General features: G+C 37.6%; 1 protein-coding gene across 1 annotated transcript; it reads right to left on the reverse strand.

Moving 5' to 3' along the window:
* Positions 1 to 8,672: 8,672 nt before the first annotated feature.
* Positions 8,673 to 14,625, reverse strand: LOC145778339 (5-cytosine rRNA methyltransferase NSUN4-like). Its single transcript, XM_082589808.1, has 5 exons — positions 13,815 to 14,625; positions 12,117 to 12,277; positions 11,275 to 11,408; positions 10,582 to 10,681; positions 8,673 to 9,114 (listed from the first exon to the last, which is right to left on the reverse strand). The coding sequence occupies exons 1-5, from the start codon at positions 14,527 to 14,529 to the stop codon at positions 8,938 to 8,940; spliced, it is 1,287 nt and encodes a 428-aa protein (XP_082445934.1). The 5' UTR covers positions 14,530 to 14,625; the 3' UTR covers positions 8,673 to 8,937.
* Positions 14,626 to 15,695: the final 1,070 nt, after the last annotated feature.

Consider the following 15,695-nt stretch of genomic DNA (forward strand, 5'->3'; position numbering starts at 1 on the left):
ATTATTGTTGTTAGGTTCTAAATTAGAGATAATACCTTGATTACAAATAGAATTATGTTTTTTTGATTGGAATTGTTTTTGCAAACCAACTAGCCTGTAACTAATCAAATAAAGTTAGTTGCACCCCAATGTTGTGGATCTTTTTAAAAATATTAAGATTTTTTATTTTAAATTGATCTAGGTGGTCCAAATTATAGTACTTTCCCTACTAATGTAAAAAAAATGGGGGCCCCCAAAACCAGGGGGCCTGAGGCCTGTGCCTCGTGTGCCTCATGGTTAATCGGGCCCTGCTTAAGTTAATAAAAAGTGAGATAGAGAGCTGTCTGTTTTATTTGCTTTTTAAATACGAGTCATGGATGAACAAAGCATCTAACGGATTTCTATATTTTATTACATTAGCTTACCTAAAATGTAATTATAATCAAGTGACATTGAGGATCCTTGAATTTAGTTACAATCTGGAAACTCTGAATGCACAAAATGAACGTGTAAGTTAGATTCAAACTTTCAGACAAGGTCGTCTTAAACTGTTTACTCTTAAAGTCAGTGACGTTCGGTGGCTTAAACCGTTGGGAAAGCAACTTGTAAATATGCTGCAGCAAGGTAGTAGGCCTAGGCACGAAGGGCGTAACCGTCGGGCGAAGCCCGAAGGCGTGTTGCCGAAGGCAACACCTCCAGCGGGGGGTCTGGGGGGCGTCCCCCAGAAATTTTTGAAAAACACTTCCAATTTGGTGCGCTCTGAGAGCATTTTCAAAACAAATCAAACATAAAAATCTGTCAAATTGTGCTTCGCCTATGTCGTGATCATACATCCATTTAATGTTTAGAAGTCATGAACAATCTTAATTTTAACATTGCAGGACCAAAATCCAGTGTTAAACATGGAATAATAGTTGTCTAAATATTTAATTCGTCATGAATGTTCATTCATTCTCAGATATTCAGTTAGGCCTACACTACAAAAACTAACACTTAGGTCTAAACATTACAACCGCAAGCAATTTGTACAAAAAGCTGGATAAGTTTGCCTCCTGAGTATAGAAGCTTAACAAACTAAATATTGCAGCCGCACCTGAACGTTCATTGGCGAAGTAACGTTATATCAACGCTGTAAAAAGGGCAAAGGCATGACTATGAAAGTTAGTAGGCTAAAGTACAGTACATGGCGAGGAGACATCAAAAAACAGCAACAATTATTTCGGCATTATGATGCTTGTGCTGTGTACCGTGACGAGCACCATTCTGACGAGTTAGTCTAGCCGCTCTAGCGAATGTATGCATTGACGTCACTGGGAAAGCAAGACTCACCTGGTCTCACCATAACACATCTGATTGGCTAAGCAGCTGGTGACGTTTTGCAAAACGAGTGATGATTGGATAAAACGAAGGCGTTTTTTGACATTTTTGAATCTGGGTAAGCAAGTTTGATAGTTGCTTACCTAGAGCCTCAGTGATTGTTTCTGACAGAAGAGTTTGCGTTAATTGGCATTTATAGGCAAGACATGCGGTTTGGTGAGGATTTAGACTACTCACAAGCGTTACGAGTAATTCTAGTCACGAATACAGTAATTTTCAAGTTAAAATAGACATGATAAAAATAATAAGAAGTTAAACCTAGAATTCAATCATTATAACCTACTTTGCCTAGTTTTCTCTCAGGTAAGCACTGCTTTCCTTGCTTTCCCTCACCGATCGTCACTGCTTAAAGTAAACAATATCATACCAAATCAGAAAAATCAATTTATTAAAATATAGAGCTTTCGCCACACAAGTGTGGTTTATCTTATTCAAATAGAAACTATACTCAGTATATTCTATTTTTGTGAGATTATGCTAAAAAAGCCACACTTGTGTGGCGCAAGCTCTATATTTTAATAAATTGATTTTTCTGATTCGGTGTGATATTAGTTACTTTATTTCAAATGTTTTGTCACACCGCGCATCCTATTGAATCATCAGTTGAATTAGAACTTAACAAAGTTCGATGAAAAGTTTAAGAACGAAGTTTTGTTTTAAAAGTTCGTCTTGTTGACTATTGTTTTTTGTTTTTCATATCTTTATCCTGTATTGCGGGAAAGCGGACGAGCGCTATGCATCGGTGTACGCCTTCCGACGTACACCTGACCCACGCTGCCGCCGACGGCAATGTCTGTTTCCGGTTGTCTACTCTACTTATGACTTAAATTTGGTACTACCAATTACTCGAAATCGATCACTGGGTAGAGGCAATTATCGTAAAGTTTCTTGCCCAGAGAAACAACAGCAAGTGCGGATGGCTGGAGTCGAACATGCAGGCTCTCGACTGCGAGCCCAACGCGCTAACCACTCGGCCACTGCTGCCTGCTGCTTTAAAATTTGGTTGATAAAAAAGCAATCAAAAACTTATATAATTACAATAGAAAGGTCACGGAAACTGCAACAAGATACTGCTGTATAAGACACCTGCCTCCTGACATCATATTGTAATGAATTGTTATTAAAGATTGTTTTCTTACGCTTATTTCTCTAGGGTGCAGCTCAGAATCACACGTCCATGAAAACTTCTCGTCCTTACTTTTAGTCTAATCTTTTTTGGAGACAGCTGAAGCAGACAGTTAGTAATTTAATCCAGTAACGGCTTAAGCGCTATAAATCAATCAGATTGAAATGATCCATTGAGATTTAGAATCTTAAGAAAAATTTTGTTGACAAATTAGGCCAAACGTCCAAGTAAAAGCAGCTTGCATTGTTGGTTTGTTACGCAACAGAGTGACATTGTTATGGCAACTTTCAAATATGACGCCATAAACTCTATCAACGAATGCGCACAGGAAAGCAGTCATCTTCAGTTTCATGCGCTGATTAGTTGGTCACACAAAGGTCATCTCACTTGAACCATCCGCTTGGGTTTAGCAGAGTACCTGTAGGCTATTAGTAACTTACACGATTTGCAATTAGTAGCGGATCCAGAAAAAAAAAAGATTAACATAAACAAAGAAAACCAGACGGTTTTTATTTTAAGATAAAAGCAATCTAGTTTTCGAAACTTTTGCTAAACATGAATTTAGTGTCCACATTTTGGCCTTTTCATGTTACATTAGGCCTAGTTTGAACTGGAGTTTCAACTATTTTGTTCCTAAAACTAATTTCTTTGATTGGTGTCACCTCTCACTCAACGCAGTAGGCTTTGAAAGTTGGAGCAATGTCGTTGAAACGATTGTTAGTTTGATGTGAACGTGGTAGAAATAAACACGGTCAGGTCTACACTATTTTGGCAAAGTAGCCTACATTCTATGGCCCCAACCCCGCCCCAACCCAAGCTTTCAATTGTAAACGCATATGATTGGAATGACTTAATTATCTTGACTAGCCTACTCAAGGCCTAGCCTACAATTCACTTTCTTGTAATTTAATTCGACAGGCTACCACTTGCAACTACAGTGGAAAAAAATGTCAACATGTTTGTAAAAAAAGAAATTGATTTAGGCTACTTTGTCTGCTGTGGTCTTTTCAAAACTTTAACCTGTAACTCACATTGGGTAACTTGTTTGTGATTGGTGAGTCAATATAGTGTTTTTCCAAATTCTTTTTCACCAGCGCCACAAGAATCAAACAGCTTGGCAACTTTTACATTGGCGTTAATTTGATATATGATTTGATCTAATTTGCAGGAGAGAGTTTTCAGACACGAATAGAATAGCTCATTTGGTACTTTCAGCAAGCTCATCTTGTTTCCTGTTATTTAAAGCGTTTGCGGCATACAAGTATTAGGCTAGCAATGTCACCGATGACGTAGCCTACAGAGTTTCAATGCTTGAAAACGGATGCGAAAACCACCTTGCAATTTTGCAACCTGGCCGCTGCAATCCTGAAACAAAACAAAAGTTGTTTCGTTGTCGCCACTAGGTGTCACAAAAGCTCAATTAGAAAAATTAGAAAACGGAATTAGAAAAATGTTGTGTTGGTCTTGTAGTCATGTCAATAGAACCTTATTAGGTATTCATGGGCCTACTACAGAAGTAGACTAGCCCTAGAAGCCTAACGAAGTGCATGGAATCTATTCGTGAAAAACGTTTTCTGATAATTGTGTGAAAACCGCTCTGCCGAACTGTGAAACAACAGTAGGTAAGTAGCCTAAGCTTGCACTTTTCTTGTAGGTGGTGTTAGCGATGTAGCTAGAAGGAACGTTGTAAGAGGACAAAATAAAATGGAGAGAAGACATTTTAATAATTGAAATCAAAAATTTGTTTAAAAATAAAGCTACTGAATGCAGCTAAATATTTATGAAACGTCATTCATCATCCTACCGTAACCGACGTTGTATGGCTGCAGACAGTAGGCTACACACCGTTTCGGCGTTCCAGCCTCCTCAGTGCAGCAGGTACACTGGGTATGGCCACGGAGATATACACCTCCGTGTGACATTTTTTCCATTTGTGGAACCCAAGCTCCAAAAATGGTACTACTGCCAACCTTGCCAAACTGCAAGCAGTGAGCTTTGCGCAATGCACGGCAAGGTGCCTCCAGTAAAGTGCTCAATCGGCATACGCCAAGAGCGTCTACAACTGCAGACAGTGTACTGTACACCGTTTCGGCCTTCCACCCTCCTCAGTGCAGTAGACAGAAGTATTAAAAGTATCTTTTAGGAGAGAGTAAGATAAAGTTTGGAGGGGAAAATTGTCCCTCAAAGCCTTCCTACAGCTACGTTTTTGCGTGGCGCACATGTGCTATCAACTGCTTGCATACCAGCACCGGTGGCCCATACCAGTGACGTAGTTAAACCTACAGGAGGACTTGATCTTGGCCTGTTGCCATCCACGAAGCAATCTAGTTGCAAAAGCAATGTCACTTAGACATTTAGTCACGTAGAAATAAACCTTGTCCCTATACATTGTTCTGAACCAGGGGGAGGGGCATTTGGTCACGTGTTTCCCAAAAATTGACCCGAAAAAAACACGACCCTTTCCAAAATTAGCTTTTCGGATCTCGACATTTACATTCTACTTAGCCTATAGGCCTACCACATTCTTCGTTGAAAAATTTGACGTTTCCCAAAATATTTTTATAATTTAATTATTAAATCTTCCAACTTAACAAGCAGTTGTTTACCGACGGAGCTTTCTATCTCTTATAACTGCCTTTGATTAAATTGTCACATGTGTGTTTCACTCATTGTTGCTTTTGTTTTGTGCAATTATCTCGTTTTGTACTTTAGTCCATCTTGCGTAATCTGCCTGGATACTTCTCCTCTGAACTTAATCCGTTGTGTAATCATTTTGTGAGTACGCTAAGCAGTCTTTCAATGTTTAGATCACAAACAATTTTTTTTCTATAATAATCGTGTTTTTATTTGCGCCCATTGCGACATAGCCTACAGTAGGCTACACTGCGATTACATAGCCTATGCGATACAACAGACAAAAGGAAGCAGCGAAGTGACATATAGTCTTCTAGTCAGCTGCTCCCCTTATTTTGGCTGGCCATTAAGTGTCTTTGCCTAGAAACAGCCTGCTCTGGAGCGGTGTCGAACCCTACTGTGTTTCTTCTGTATTTTCTTATGCACTGTATAATCATTTTTCCTTTATAGGTTTCAAAAGGACTAGCCTATATATTAGGGTGTCCCACTTTTAGGCGACTTTTTAGGAAAATTAGGTTCGGGTCAAATTCTGACTGGATTTTCGTCATTGATTTCAAAAATGACGTTATTTTTTCATTATGACGTCATCTTGATGCGCCAGCTAGCGGATTTGTGCTATTTTGGCCTTATCACAAATATGGTAAGAGCTAGAGAGCTGGAACTTGCGCTAAAATGACCGGAAGGGACGATTTCCTATTTGTTGTCAATACAATATGATACGCTAACTGCAATAGAAAAGGAGTTATTTTGAAAAAACATGTTTTTGCTTATTTTTGGACAAAAAAAAAAGAAAAACACGGCAATTTGCTTAGGTTTTGCTACAGTGATGCTTTTATTTCGATTGTTAAGCTGTGCCACCTTGTTTAACAATTAAGCACAGTGGTAGTAGTTTAACAATAGATATAATGACGCTTTTATTCCGATTGTTATGTCATAAACTATAGATCCGAACATAAAAATGATGCAATGTTGCATCATTTTTATTTGGGATATTTTGCATACAAGATTCATAAATTTTGTTTGGCAAAGCATTACAAAATACAGTTTTAGCAGTAAATCTAAGAGTGATGGTAACCCTTAAGCTTAAGTAATCTGAAAATCCGACAAGATTGTAAAGTTTCCATCTCAGCTCTACCCCAAATCATTTAAAAGCCAAGATCCTGTGGTTTTCTGACAAGAAAGAAGCTAAAGATTCATCTTTTCGGAGCGACCATATGTGTCTTCTTGCTCTGGCACCTCATTTATTGATGGATGTTTCAGGAAATTTGAAACCCCTACTGTTTTATCGTCAAGAAGGCGTGTCCCATGCGCGTAAATAACAACAGCGAGTGGTTACGTAAGAATGCTGGTTTTTGGGTATTGTGTTGAGCCTCAGTATGTCCTTAAACTTCAACGTATAGTTTTCTATCATTGTTTGTGTTTATTTGCCAACATTTTTAGTCATCCATCTTAAACCTTCCGCTGTTGAAGGCCCCTGAATTGTACTGTTTACAAGAGATTTATTACTTGCATATAAATCTGTTGATGAACCAGTAACGCTGTTGTGAAACATTTCGTTAAGCATGCATCCCAATGGTTGGGCCCTAAAAACGTTGCTTTGAGTTCCCACGCTGAAGCTCCGCCTTTTGCTGCTGATGCGGTATAAGACAGAAAAGTTGATATCGAGCAAACGCTTTTGAAGCGTGGCAACTTACGTGATTTTTTCTCCGAAGAAAGTAAGATGGCTCCATGCATGGCATGTTTTTCATCTCCATCAGTGTTTTAGCGTACAGAGCGCTTCATTGGCAGACTGAAATGCGTTGTGAACGGCTTGATTTGAGATGACCAAGATAATTTGGCCAAAACATACTTGTGCATTTGTGCTGCTTTGCACAGTATGGTGAGATAAATAATCCCATTGAACTGTGTTGTGTTGTTGATATGGTGGTATTGTTTGATAGATCTTTGAACTAAATGATCAAGGATTTAAAGTTAGCTAGTATTAGTAATTGCAACATGCATGTAAAAATCAATGCTGAGGTAATCAATTGTAATTAAAATATGCTAAACTACTACCACTGACCACTGTACTTAATTGTTAAACAATGTGTCGCCGCACAGCAACTTCAAAATCGAAATAAAGGCGTCACTGTAGCAAAATTGCCGTGTTTCTCATTTTTTTGGCCAAAAATAAGCAAAAACATGTTTTTTCAAAGTAACTCCTTTTCTGTTGCAGTTAGCGTTTCATATTGTATTGACAACAGATAGGAAATCGTCCCTTCCGGTCATTTTGGCGCATGTTCCAACTCTCTAGCTCTTACCATATTTGTGATAAGGCCAAAATAGCACAAATCCGCTAGCCGGCGCATCAAGATGACGTCATCATGAAAAAAATAAAGTCATTTTTAAAATCAGTGACGAAAATCCAGTCAGAATTTGACCCGAACCTAATTTTCCTGAAAAGTCGCCTAAAAGTGGGACACCCTATTATATATGTATAGTTGAAAACTTTTGGTTTATTTTTTTCTGTGTTATAATGTTAAATGTATTGTTGCTGAGCTTTTTTTTAATAATTCCGCTACTAGGCCTAATTATAGCATCATCCTTTTGCTAACTCTACAAAAATACAGTCTTGTAATTTGTGAGCTTGCAGCTTGATCTAGGCTCAAATAAAGGTTGTTCCTTCACGTCGAACATAATTACTTGTTGGTAACTTTGCCGCCAAATCACTCTTCGACTTGAAACGTTCCACTCTTGAGAATGAAATTCTAAGGGCAAGATTGGGCTGGGCAAAGTTCAGGGAATGTGGGGAAATGTTGTATGGCAGAAAATTTTCACTACGGATGAAAGGGAAAGTATATCGGAGCTGTGTGCGGCATGCAATGCTATATGGTAGCGAGACATGGATATTGAGAGAGAGTGAACTGGCAATCCTGAGAAGAACGGAAAGGTCAATGGTGAGAGCAATGTGTGGGGTGAAAACGAGAAGGGAAAAAAGGACTGAAGAATTGTTGGATATGCTAGAGATGAGAGAGACCATAGACCAACTGGCAAGGGCAAATGGAGTAAGATGGTATGGACATGTGATAAGGAGGGAGGAAGGAAGTTTTCTTAGAAAGGCACTAGATCTAAAGGTGGATGGGAAGAGGAAACGCGGTCGTCCAAGAAGAACGTGGAAACAACAAGTGAAGGATGAATTTAAAAAAGTCGGACTGAAGGAGGAAGATGCAAGGGACAGAGTGAAATGGAGAAAAGGGATTAAAACAATTGCTGCGAGGAAACAATCGGCCACCCCCACTAGTGGGGAACAAACCGACGATGGATTATGATGAAATCTCATAAATATCAAACCACCATGCTAATCGGCTACAAAGCGGAGTTGTGGGAGCCCTGGCTCGACACTTGAAAGGGCGCTGGTTCGATACCGCTCAAGAGCATGTGGCTGTGTCTTTGGGAGGGCACTTAAAGAAATGCCTGAAGATGGACACATGGATTGGCTTTCTTGTCTTCTCGTCCAGTTACTCTAAATCTCACCTGGCGAACTGTGATACGTCATAATAATAATACAGCATCGTGCTCTGAATAGCAGCCTACTGCTGAAACATAATAAGTGCCGATAAATTTGATATCGATGACAACCATGTTTTCGTTTAGGCCTACGTTTGTTACCACAACATACAATACACTGCGACTAGAGACACAACACAACAAACCAAAAGATTTCCTCTTTATCAAAGATGGACCTCTTTTGTGTCAGTTTTATGTTCCTTTGCTACCTCTGCCTTCCTTCTAGGGATTCGCGAGAACTATTTCGTTCTAACTTTTTACTTCCCGGTCTTTATTCAAGTTTTCCTTTGTAGCTTACAAAAATAAGTCGGACCGAAGTTTGCATCAAGACGAGGGTATGCGAGTACTCCAAGGTCAAGATCCTTTTGAAAGTAGAATTCTTCCTCTAATAACGAAGTCAAAGGTTGAAGATCTTCCACTTCACAGGTAATGTTGTAGTTTTGGAGGAGAGCCTGGAATGGAGAGGTTGAAGTGTTGTCCTAAGTGATAGCGATTTGGAATCTCAATAGACAACTTTATAGCATTTTAATTTTCGTCACAACATTTCAGGAACGCAAATCTTTTTCATAAACTTTCTGTCACGTATAATAACTATACCCAGTCCTCACTGCAGATAAAAAACTGGTAAATAGTGCTTCAAAAATTATAATTGAGCACGGCTAAATGAAACACGACGATTTAAACAAGTTTATCATTACATTTCCTTGATTTGGTCTACATCGTTAGCTTTTCATCGGGTGCTATGGTATGTTATCCGGTGTTATTACATGGAGATTGAAAGTTGATTAAGCAATAGCGTACGCGCTAGTCCAAGGAGGATTGCGTGGTACAGTGGTGGCAACACCTAGATGCAACGTAGTGAGACATTGCTCAAGACTCAAGAGCGCTGTTTTCAGCAAACAACAAACTTTTTATTCTCGTTTGCATTTCGCGCATGCCCAATCAATAAGGTTATCAAGCGTAGTGATTATTTTAATTGGTAACTAGCAGCCATTAATGAGAATAATAACTAATATAACTCAACAAATATAAACCTTGTTGGTTTAACATGCCAGTTTTAAACCGTCAAGTTTTGTAAAAAAAAAGCGGTTGGGCGGTATCGAACTGAGGCGCTCATGACTTTCGTATATTTGCCATTGTGACCAAGGCTGTGGAGTCAAGCGAAAAATGTACGAATCCGACTAATAACTGATCGCCGAATCCGACTTCAGTGTTGCCAGATTGCTGTAAATTTTTATTCTTTTTCATTTTTTAAAATTAAGTTCACTTAAGTCGTGATCAAAATTGAAACGACGACTTTGACAAAAACTGACAAGAACCAATTTTCTGGTGAAGTGTTAAAGCGCAATGTGGAGAACAAGAAACAATATTTTGAATAAGGATTAAGGGTATATATTTCAAAAAAAATAGTGCTGTTGATTGTTTTGTATTAAGCCGAGTTGGCCTCTTTTTAACGATTCCGATAATCATGCTTTTATTCCGGCACGGCACAATCACTCAGACCCAACAGCCCTGATCGTAACCACTACGACACGCAAGCAAAAGCAAGATTCCGTTAACTGAGTTAGTGTTTGCTGTTTAGGTTAGAATAATAAACTTAGAACTGTTCCACACCAAGAACTTAGGGTAAGGTTATTATTTATATTTACCCCCACTCTTAGAGTAAAACACGAAAGTAAATGTCACGAAATGGAACTAGACTATGTGGACCTTATTTTGAGAATCAAATACAATTTTTATTTTAAACCAAAACCAAGTTGTTCTAAAATGATGAAAGAGTTTTTAGTACTAAAGAGAAACTAAAGAGTTCTCTTTAGTACTCAAGTTTTCAAAGCACTGTCTACACTTTTCCTCTCGACAGCGGTTATAGTTACTATGTAATGATAATATGCAGTAAGCTTGCAACATTTGAAAAATACCTGAACGGCATACTGGACAACAAACTGGTTTTGAAGAGGAGAGGCAGTGCAAGTGGAATACACAACAGTCCCACCAGGACGACAAGTCAAAACTGCATTCCTTTGGAAAAACAATAATGACTTATTTGAAAAGAATTTAAAAAAAACTTATATCATATATATAATTTTTTTTCCTCAAAATTTCATCTAATCAGTGAATAAACTGATTAGACAAAATTTTACAGCGATAACGCCTGACAACACATAAACTCAACAGGCAGCAGCCTCAAGCCAAACAAAAGAATCGCATAAATCAACGACTTCAACATGTGTCACAGCATATGACTAGAGAACAGAGTTTCGAAAGCTAGTGCAAATCGTTATTACCACAGCGAACTCGCAGCATCAGGCTAAAACAGGTCGTTAGTATCTACATTGTGAAGTAAGCAATATAATAATCATGCTGCTAAAAGAGAAACTCAACGTATTGCATAGTGCATAGGCCTATACAGTCCAAACAATAATTTGACAAATAGTCACACTCAAAACAACTATAGAATATAAGGCAAAGCATCATAGTTAGGTGGAGAGTAAAAAGTGAACAGTTTTTTACATTGATGCAGACATTAAACATTGAATTAATGTAAAAAACAGTTGATTTACTATACTGGGTAACAATTTAAAACTAAGTAGCTATCATGAATGGTCAGTTACCTTAAAAGAGCTGCTTGCACTTCAGGCAAGTGTGCACGCTCCCTTTTTCTGTGTTGTGAGAAAATACTGTCAAAATCACGCTCTGGTACATACATGGATGTACGGTCTGTGGTACACGGTACATCAACCAGGACCTGATACAAAAAATAACACAGCTAAAGTTAGACAAGATCATGAATATGATACATCATCGGAAGTTTGTATAATCAGCATTGCCAATTTAATAACATGCAAATCAACCATCATGCATCTCGCCAAGTGTTATATTTAGTTCATTGATTGCACACTGAATTGTACATTGTATCATGTATCAAATACAGCTATTCCAGGCTCCTTTATTTTTCCGACGACCAAGCATGGCCTACAAGATTCTTCACGGTGACCGAATTATGGCGCCGGCAGCCAAAATAAAAAATTCATTAAAAATTTGTGTTTTTAAAAATCAGTTAATATCGTGTTTTTGCGTTCACTCAGGTTAGAACAACATAAACAAGGCCTTGGAATATATTTGCAGTTGTAAAATACATGGCTTCTCAAGTAGGTGTAGAGTCAGTCCTTGAGTATTTATAGGGGACTGTCAAACTAACAGATTGTGAATGTAAGTGATGAGAAAAAAGTTTGAAATACAAATGCAAGAAAAAAATGCAACTATCAAGTATCAACAGGGGGTTGGCTTGTGGAAGCCAGCAACCAAACATGGCCTACCAGCATGATAGTTTCGAAGGCCATTTAACAACTTTTCGGCAGCCATGGCCCCTGGGAGCTTAGAGGTCTGTTATTCTATATAAATAACCAAATTAATATAAAATAAAATGATAAAATACTCAAAAAGTAGAGCATACTTTTGTGTATGCTTGGCGTTCAACATCACCCCAATTAGTTCCATCTAGGGCGACAACTCGAAGGTAACTTCTTGAGTCCATATCCTTGGGAATAAATTGTCGAATAACTTTCTTTATTCGTGCAACTCTTTGCGAACTTATGTCATTTGCAACTATATTACCTGAAACAAAATAATTATTCACAATCGTATCATTTCTCAATACGGTACATCTTTAAGTTCCATAATTTGCATTCATCTAAAACTATTGTTTAAAGGCAGTGGCTAGTTGACCGGCTCCAGTCTTTTAATCTGAATTAATCTGAAACACTATTTGACCGGTCATGACGTCACTATATAGGCACTTTTTTCTTATTCTCTTTCAAAGCAAAAGACTAGAAAAGAAAAAAGTGCCTATATAAGTTCTAAATTCGACAATAATATTCAACTGTATCGGTGGCACGTACAATTCTTTTTTCAGGCTGGTGTTCCAGAGGGAATGAGTTCAATACTACGCGGAAGCGTTTTTTTTTTAACTAAATTTTCACCCGAAGTGACTCAATTGTAAGGCTGCTACATTTTTGTGGTCAGTTTTTAATTTGAGTAGGCTGCAGCCCAATTTTTTATATCTTTTCAAATAGTAATAAAGTTAAGAGTTTTTTTAATTTGCTGGAATTTGAGAATTCCTCTGGCAATTTTCCGTTTGTCATAAGAGGATGTGACCGTGTTTGCCGAACGACGCATTACAATTTTGCTCTCAACAAGTTTGAAATTCAATAGTTTTATTCAACTGAATCAGCGGCGCGTATGATGTTTCTCGGCCTGGTATCCCCAAGGGTATGAGTTGGATACTACCCAGAAGCATTTCACTTCAAACTAAATTGCCTGCTAAAAAACACTACCTAAAAGTAAACTTGACATTGATGAAACCATTTTTTTTAAAGAAGTATTGTATATATATAACTTTTTACAGCCACCAAACTAACTTGTTGAGAGCAAAAAATTTAATGCGTCGTTCGGCAAACACGGTCACATCCTCTTATGACAAACGGAAAATTATGTAGAGAAATTCCCAAATTCCAGCAAATTAAAAAAAACTCTAACTTTATTACTCATATTTGAAAAGACATAAAAAATTGGGCTGTAGGCTACTCAAATTAAAAATTGACCACAAAATGCAGCAGCTTAACGATTGAGTCACGTCGGGTCAAAATTCAGTTAAACAAAAATAATGCTCCTGCGTAGTATCGAACTCATTCCCTCTGAAACACCAGCCCGAGAAATATAGTACGCGCCACCGATGCAGTTGAATATTATTGTTGAATTTAGAACTTCTATAGGCACTTTCTTCTTTGCTTTGAAAGAGAAAAAGAAAAAAGTGCCTATATAGTGATGTCATGACCGGTCAAATAGTGTTTCAGATTAAAAGACCGGAGCAGGTCAAATAGCCCCTGTCTTGTTTAAACGTGAAATTTACACAATTTGTACATTGAAGAATTATTAGCCTAGGCTATACAAATACTTTAGGTTACTTCTTGATATTATTTTACACATTTGTATTGAAAGAAGAACTGTAACAATATACGACACATTGTTATAAATTGCGAAGTATGGAAAGGAAGACTTCACTCTTGACAAACAAGTCACACCCTCAACATTACGTTTAATTTATGGTTTGTATAATCAAAACATGTTGATGATAAAATAATTTTATCAGTACCTGAGTTTCCCAAAGCTTGAAGAATGACATTCAATTTTCCTCCAGGAGCAGAACACAAGTCAAGAATATGGTCACCTGGTTTTGGATTTAACGCAATAACTGGAAGAACCGATGATGCATCAAGAAAGAAATTCTGATGCAAAGAGCTGACACTTTCTTCTGGAAATTCTGAAAAATTCTGTTTTGGGTAAACATAGGCTTTAACACCAACACAACTTGTTTCAATGGCTTTATACTTCAAAATCTCATCATTCAAATTTTCTAAAACCTCATAGTGATTGTCTGTATCATTCAGCATCTGGTTAACTTCACCATGCTGTTCAAGGGCAAAACCGTTTGGTGCTTCAGATAATTCTTGAACTTTTTTATTCAGTTCATTGATGTTTTGCTTTGCTTTGCCATGTAATTTAGAAATGAAATTGTAAGCACCTGACTGTATCAAGTTGTTTTCATGTTCATGAATATCTGCAAAATTGTTTAATACACTACAATACTTCTTTCTTGAAAGCAAAGCACACCTTATTGAAGGCCATTCTTCTTTAAATAATTTGCTATAATTTGTGTCAAAATAATCTTTGGCTATTTCGTCTGCGTCTTCTCTTCGACGAAACTGCTTGAAGGCAATTTGTTTCTTCTTTCCTCGTGCTAGTACAATTGCACTATTGGAAAAAGCTTGCAAGAATTTTGACTTTAAATTTTTAATTGATAATGCCATTTTACCTGAAATGTAAATAAGGGAGAAGTAGTTTTTCAGTAGAACTGGAATCACAGTTCATTGAGTACTATACGTCCCATCCCATAGGGCAGATAACACCCGAAAACAAGCTGTAAATTTCTTCAATGAAGAACAACAAAAATCACAACAGTGTTGCCAGTTTGACCAGCATAGCCAGATTTCATTTTTGACAAGGTTTAGTTTTAAAAATATTCAAACAAAAATATTTTGAAAATAATTGAAAGTTTTGAATTATTTTGTCTCAGCTTAGCATTTTCATTTTACCTTTTAAAAGAAACAAACTTTATTATGTAACTGATTTAGTTTTGCGTTTCCCAGCCCCAAATGTTATTATGTTCTTCTTCTTCGGCACCAAGTAAATGGAATAATTCCCTGGCAACAACACTGCAACAATCGAAAACTTCACTCTGTCTAAATCGGTCACCGGCCCTGCGTCAAAAGCCTCTACAAGTATGCGAAACAAACAAGAATATCCTATTCAGGTTTTGTCAGTCCGAAGATATAGATTCAAAACCAAACCAACTCCAGGGGTTGGTTGGTTTTGAATTTTTGTCCTCAGATTGACAAAGCCTCTGATAGGTTTTTGACACAGACCCGGTTACCAATATTAATAAAGTGAAGTTTTCTGATAATTGAAGTGTTGTTGCCAGGGAATTATTCCATTCACTAGGTGCCGCTGAATGGAGAGCAGTCCTTAGAATACGCGTTGCTCTAAAGATTAAACAGAGGCCCATAACATTTGAAAAGCAGTAATTATGCCACATAGCCTAGCCTACGGAGCAAACCGCAAAACAACGAATCCTCATTGGACTCCTATTTTAACACACACAATTCAAAGCAAAGAAAGTACTAAAATTTTTTAAGAATTGCAGTAGGCTACAGTCCCCAACACTTAAAAAAAAAAATTGATAAGACCCTAAAGTTATAGGCCTATTAGTAATTACTTTATAACTAATCGGGTATTTAGTAAAAGTTTGGGGCAAGCCTGTTCTAGGCATTCGCTTTCAAAAACAGTAGCATCTCAAAATGAGTGTCACTTAATCCAGCTAGTTTCGGCCTCAAAATGTCTTTAGCGGTGGAAAAAACTCTTTCAATAGCAGCACTTCAAGGGATTGCAGTGTTTGTTTTAATAATCAATCTTTCGA

This window comes from Aplidium turbinatum, chromosome 10 (assembly GCF_918807975.1).
Source record: "Aplidium turbinatum chromosome 10, kaAplTurb1.1, whole genome shotgun sequence".
Lineage (NCBI taxonomy): Eukaryota > Metazoa > Chordata > Ascidiacea > Aplousobranchia > Polyclinidae > Aplidium > Aplidium turbinatum.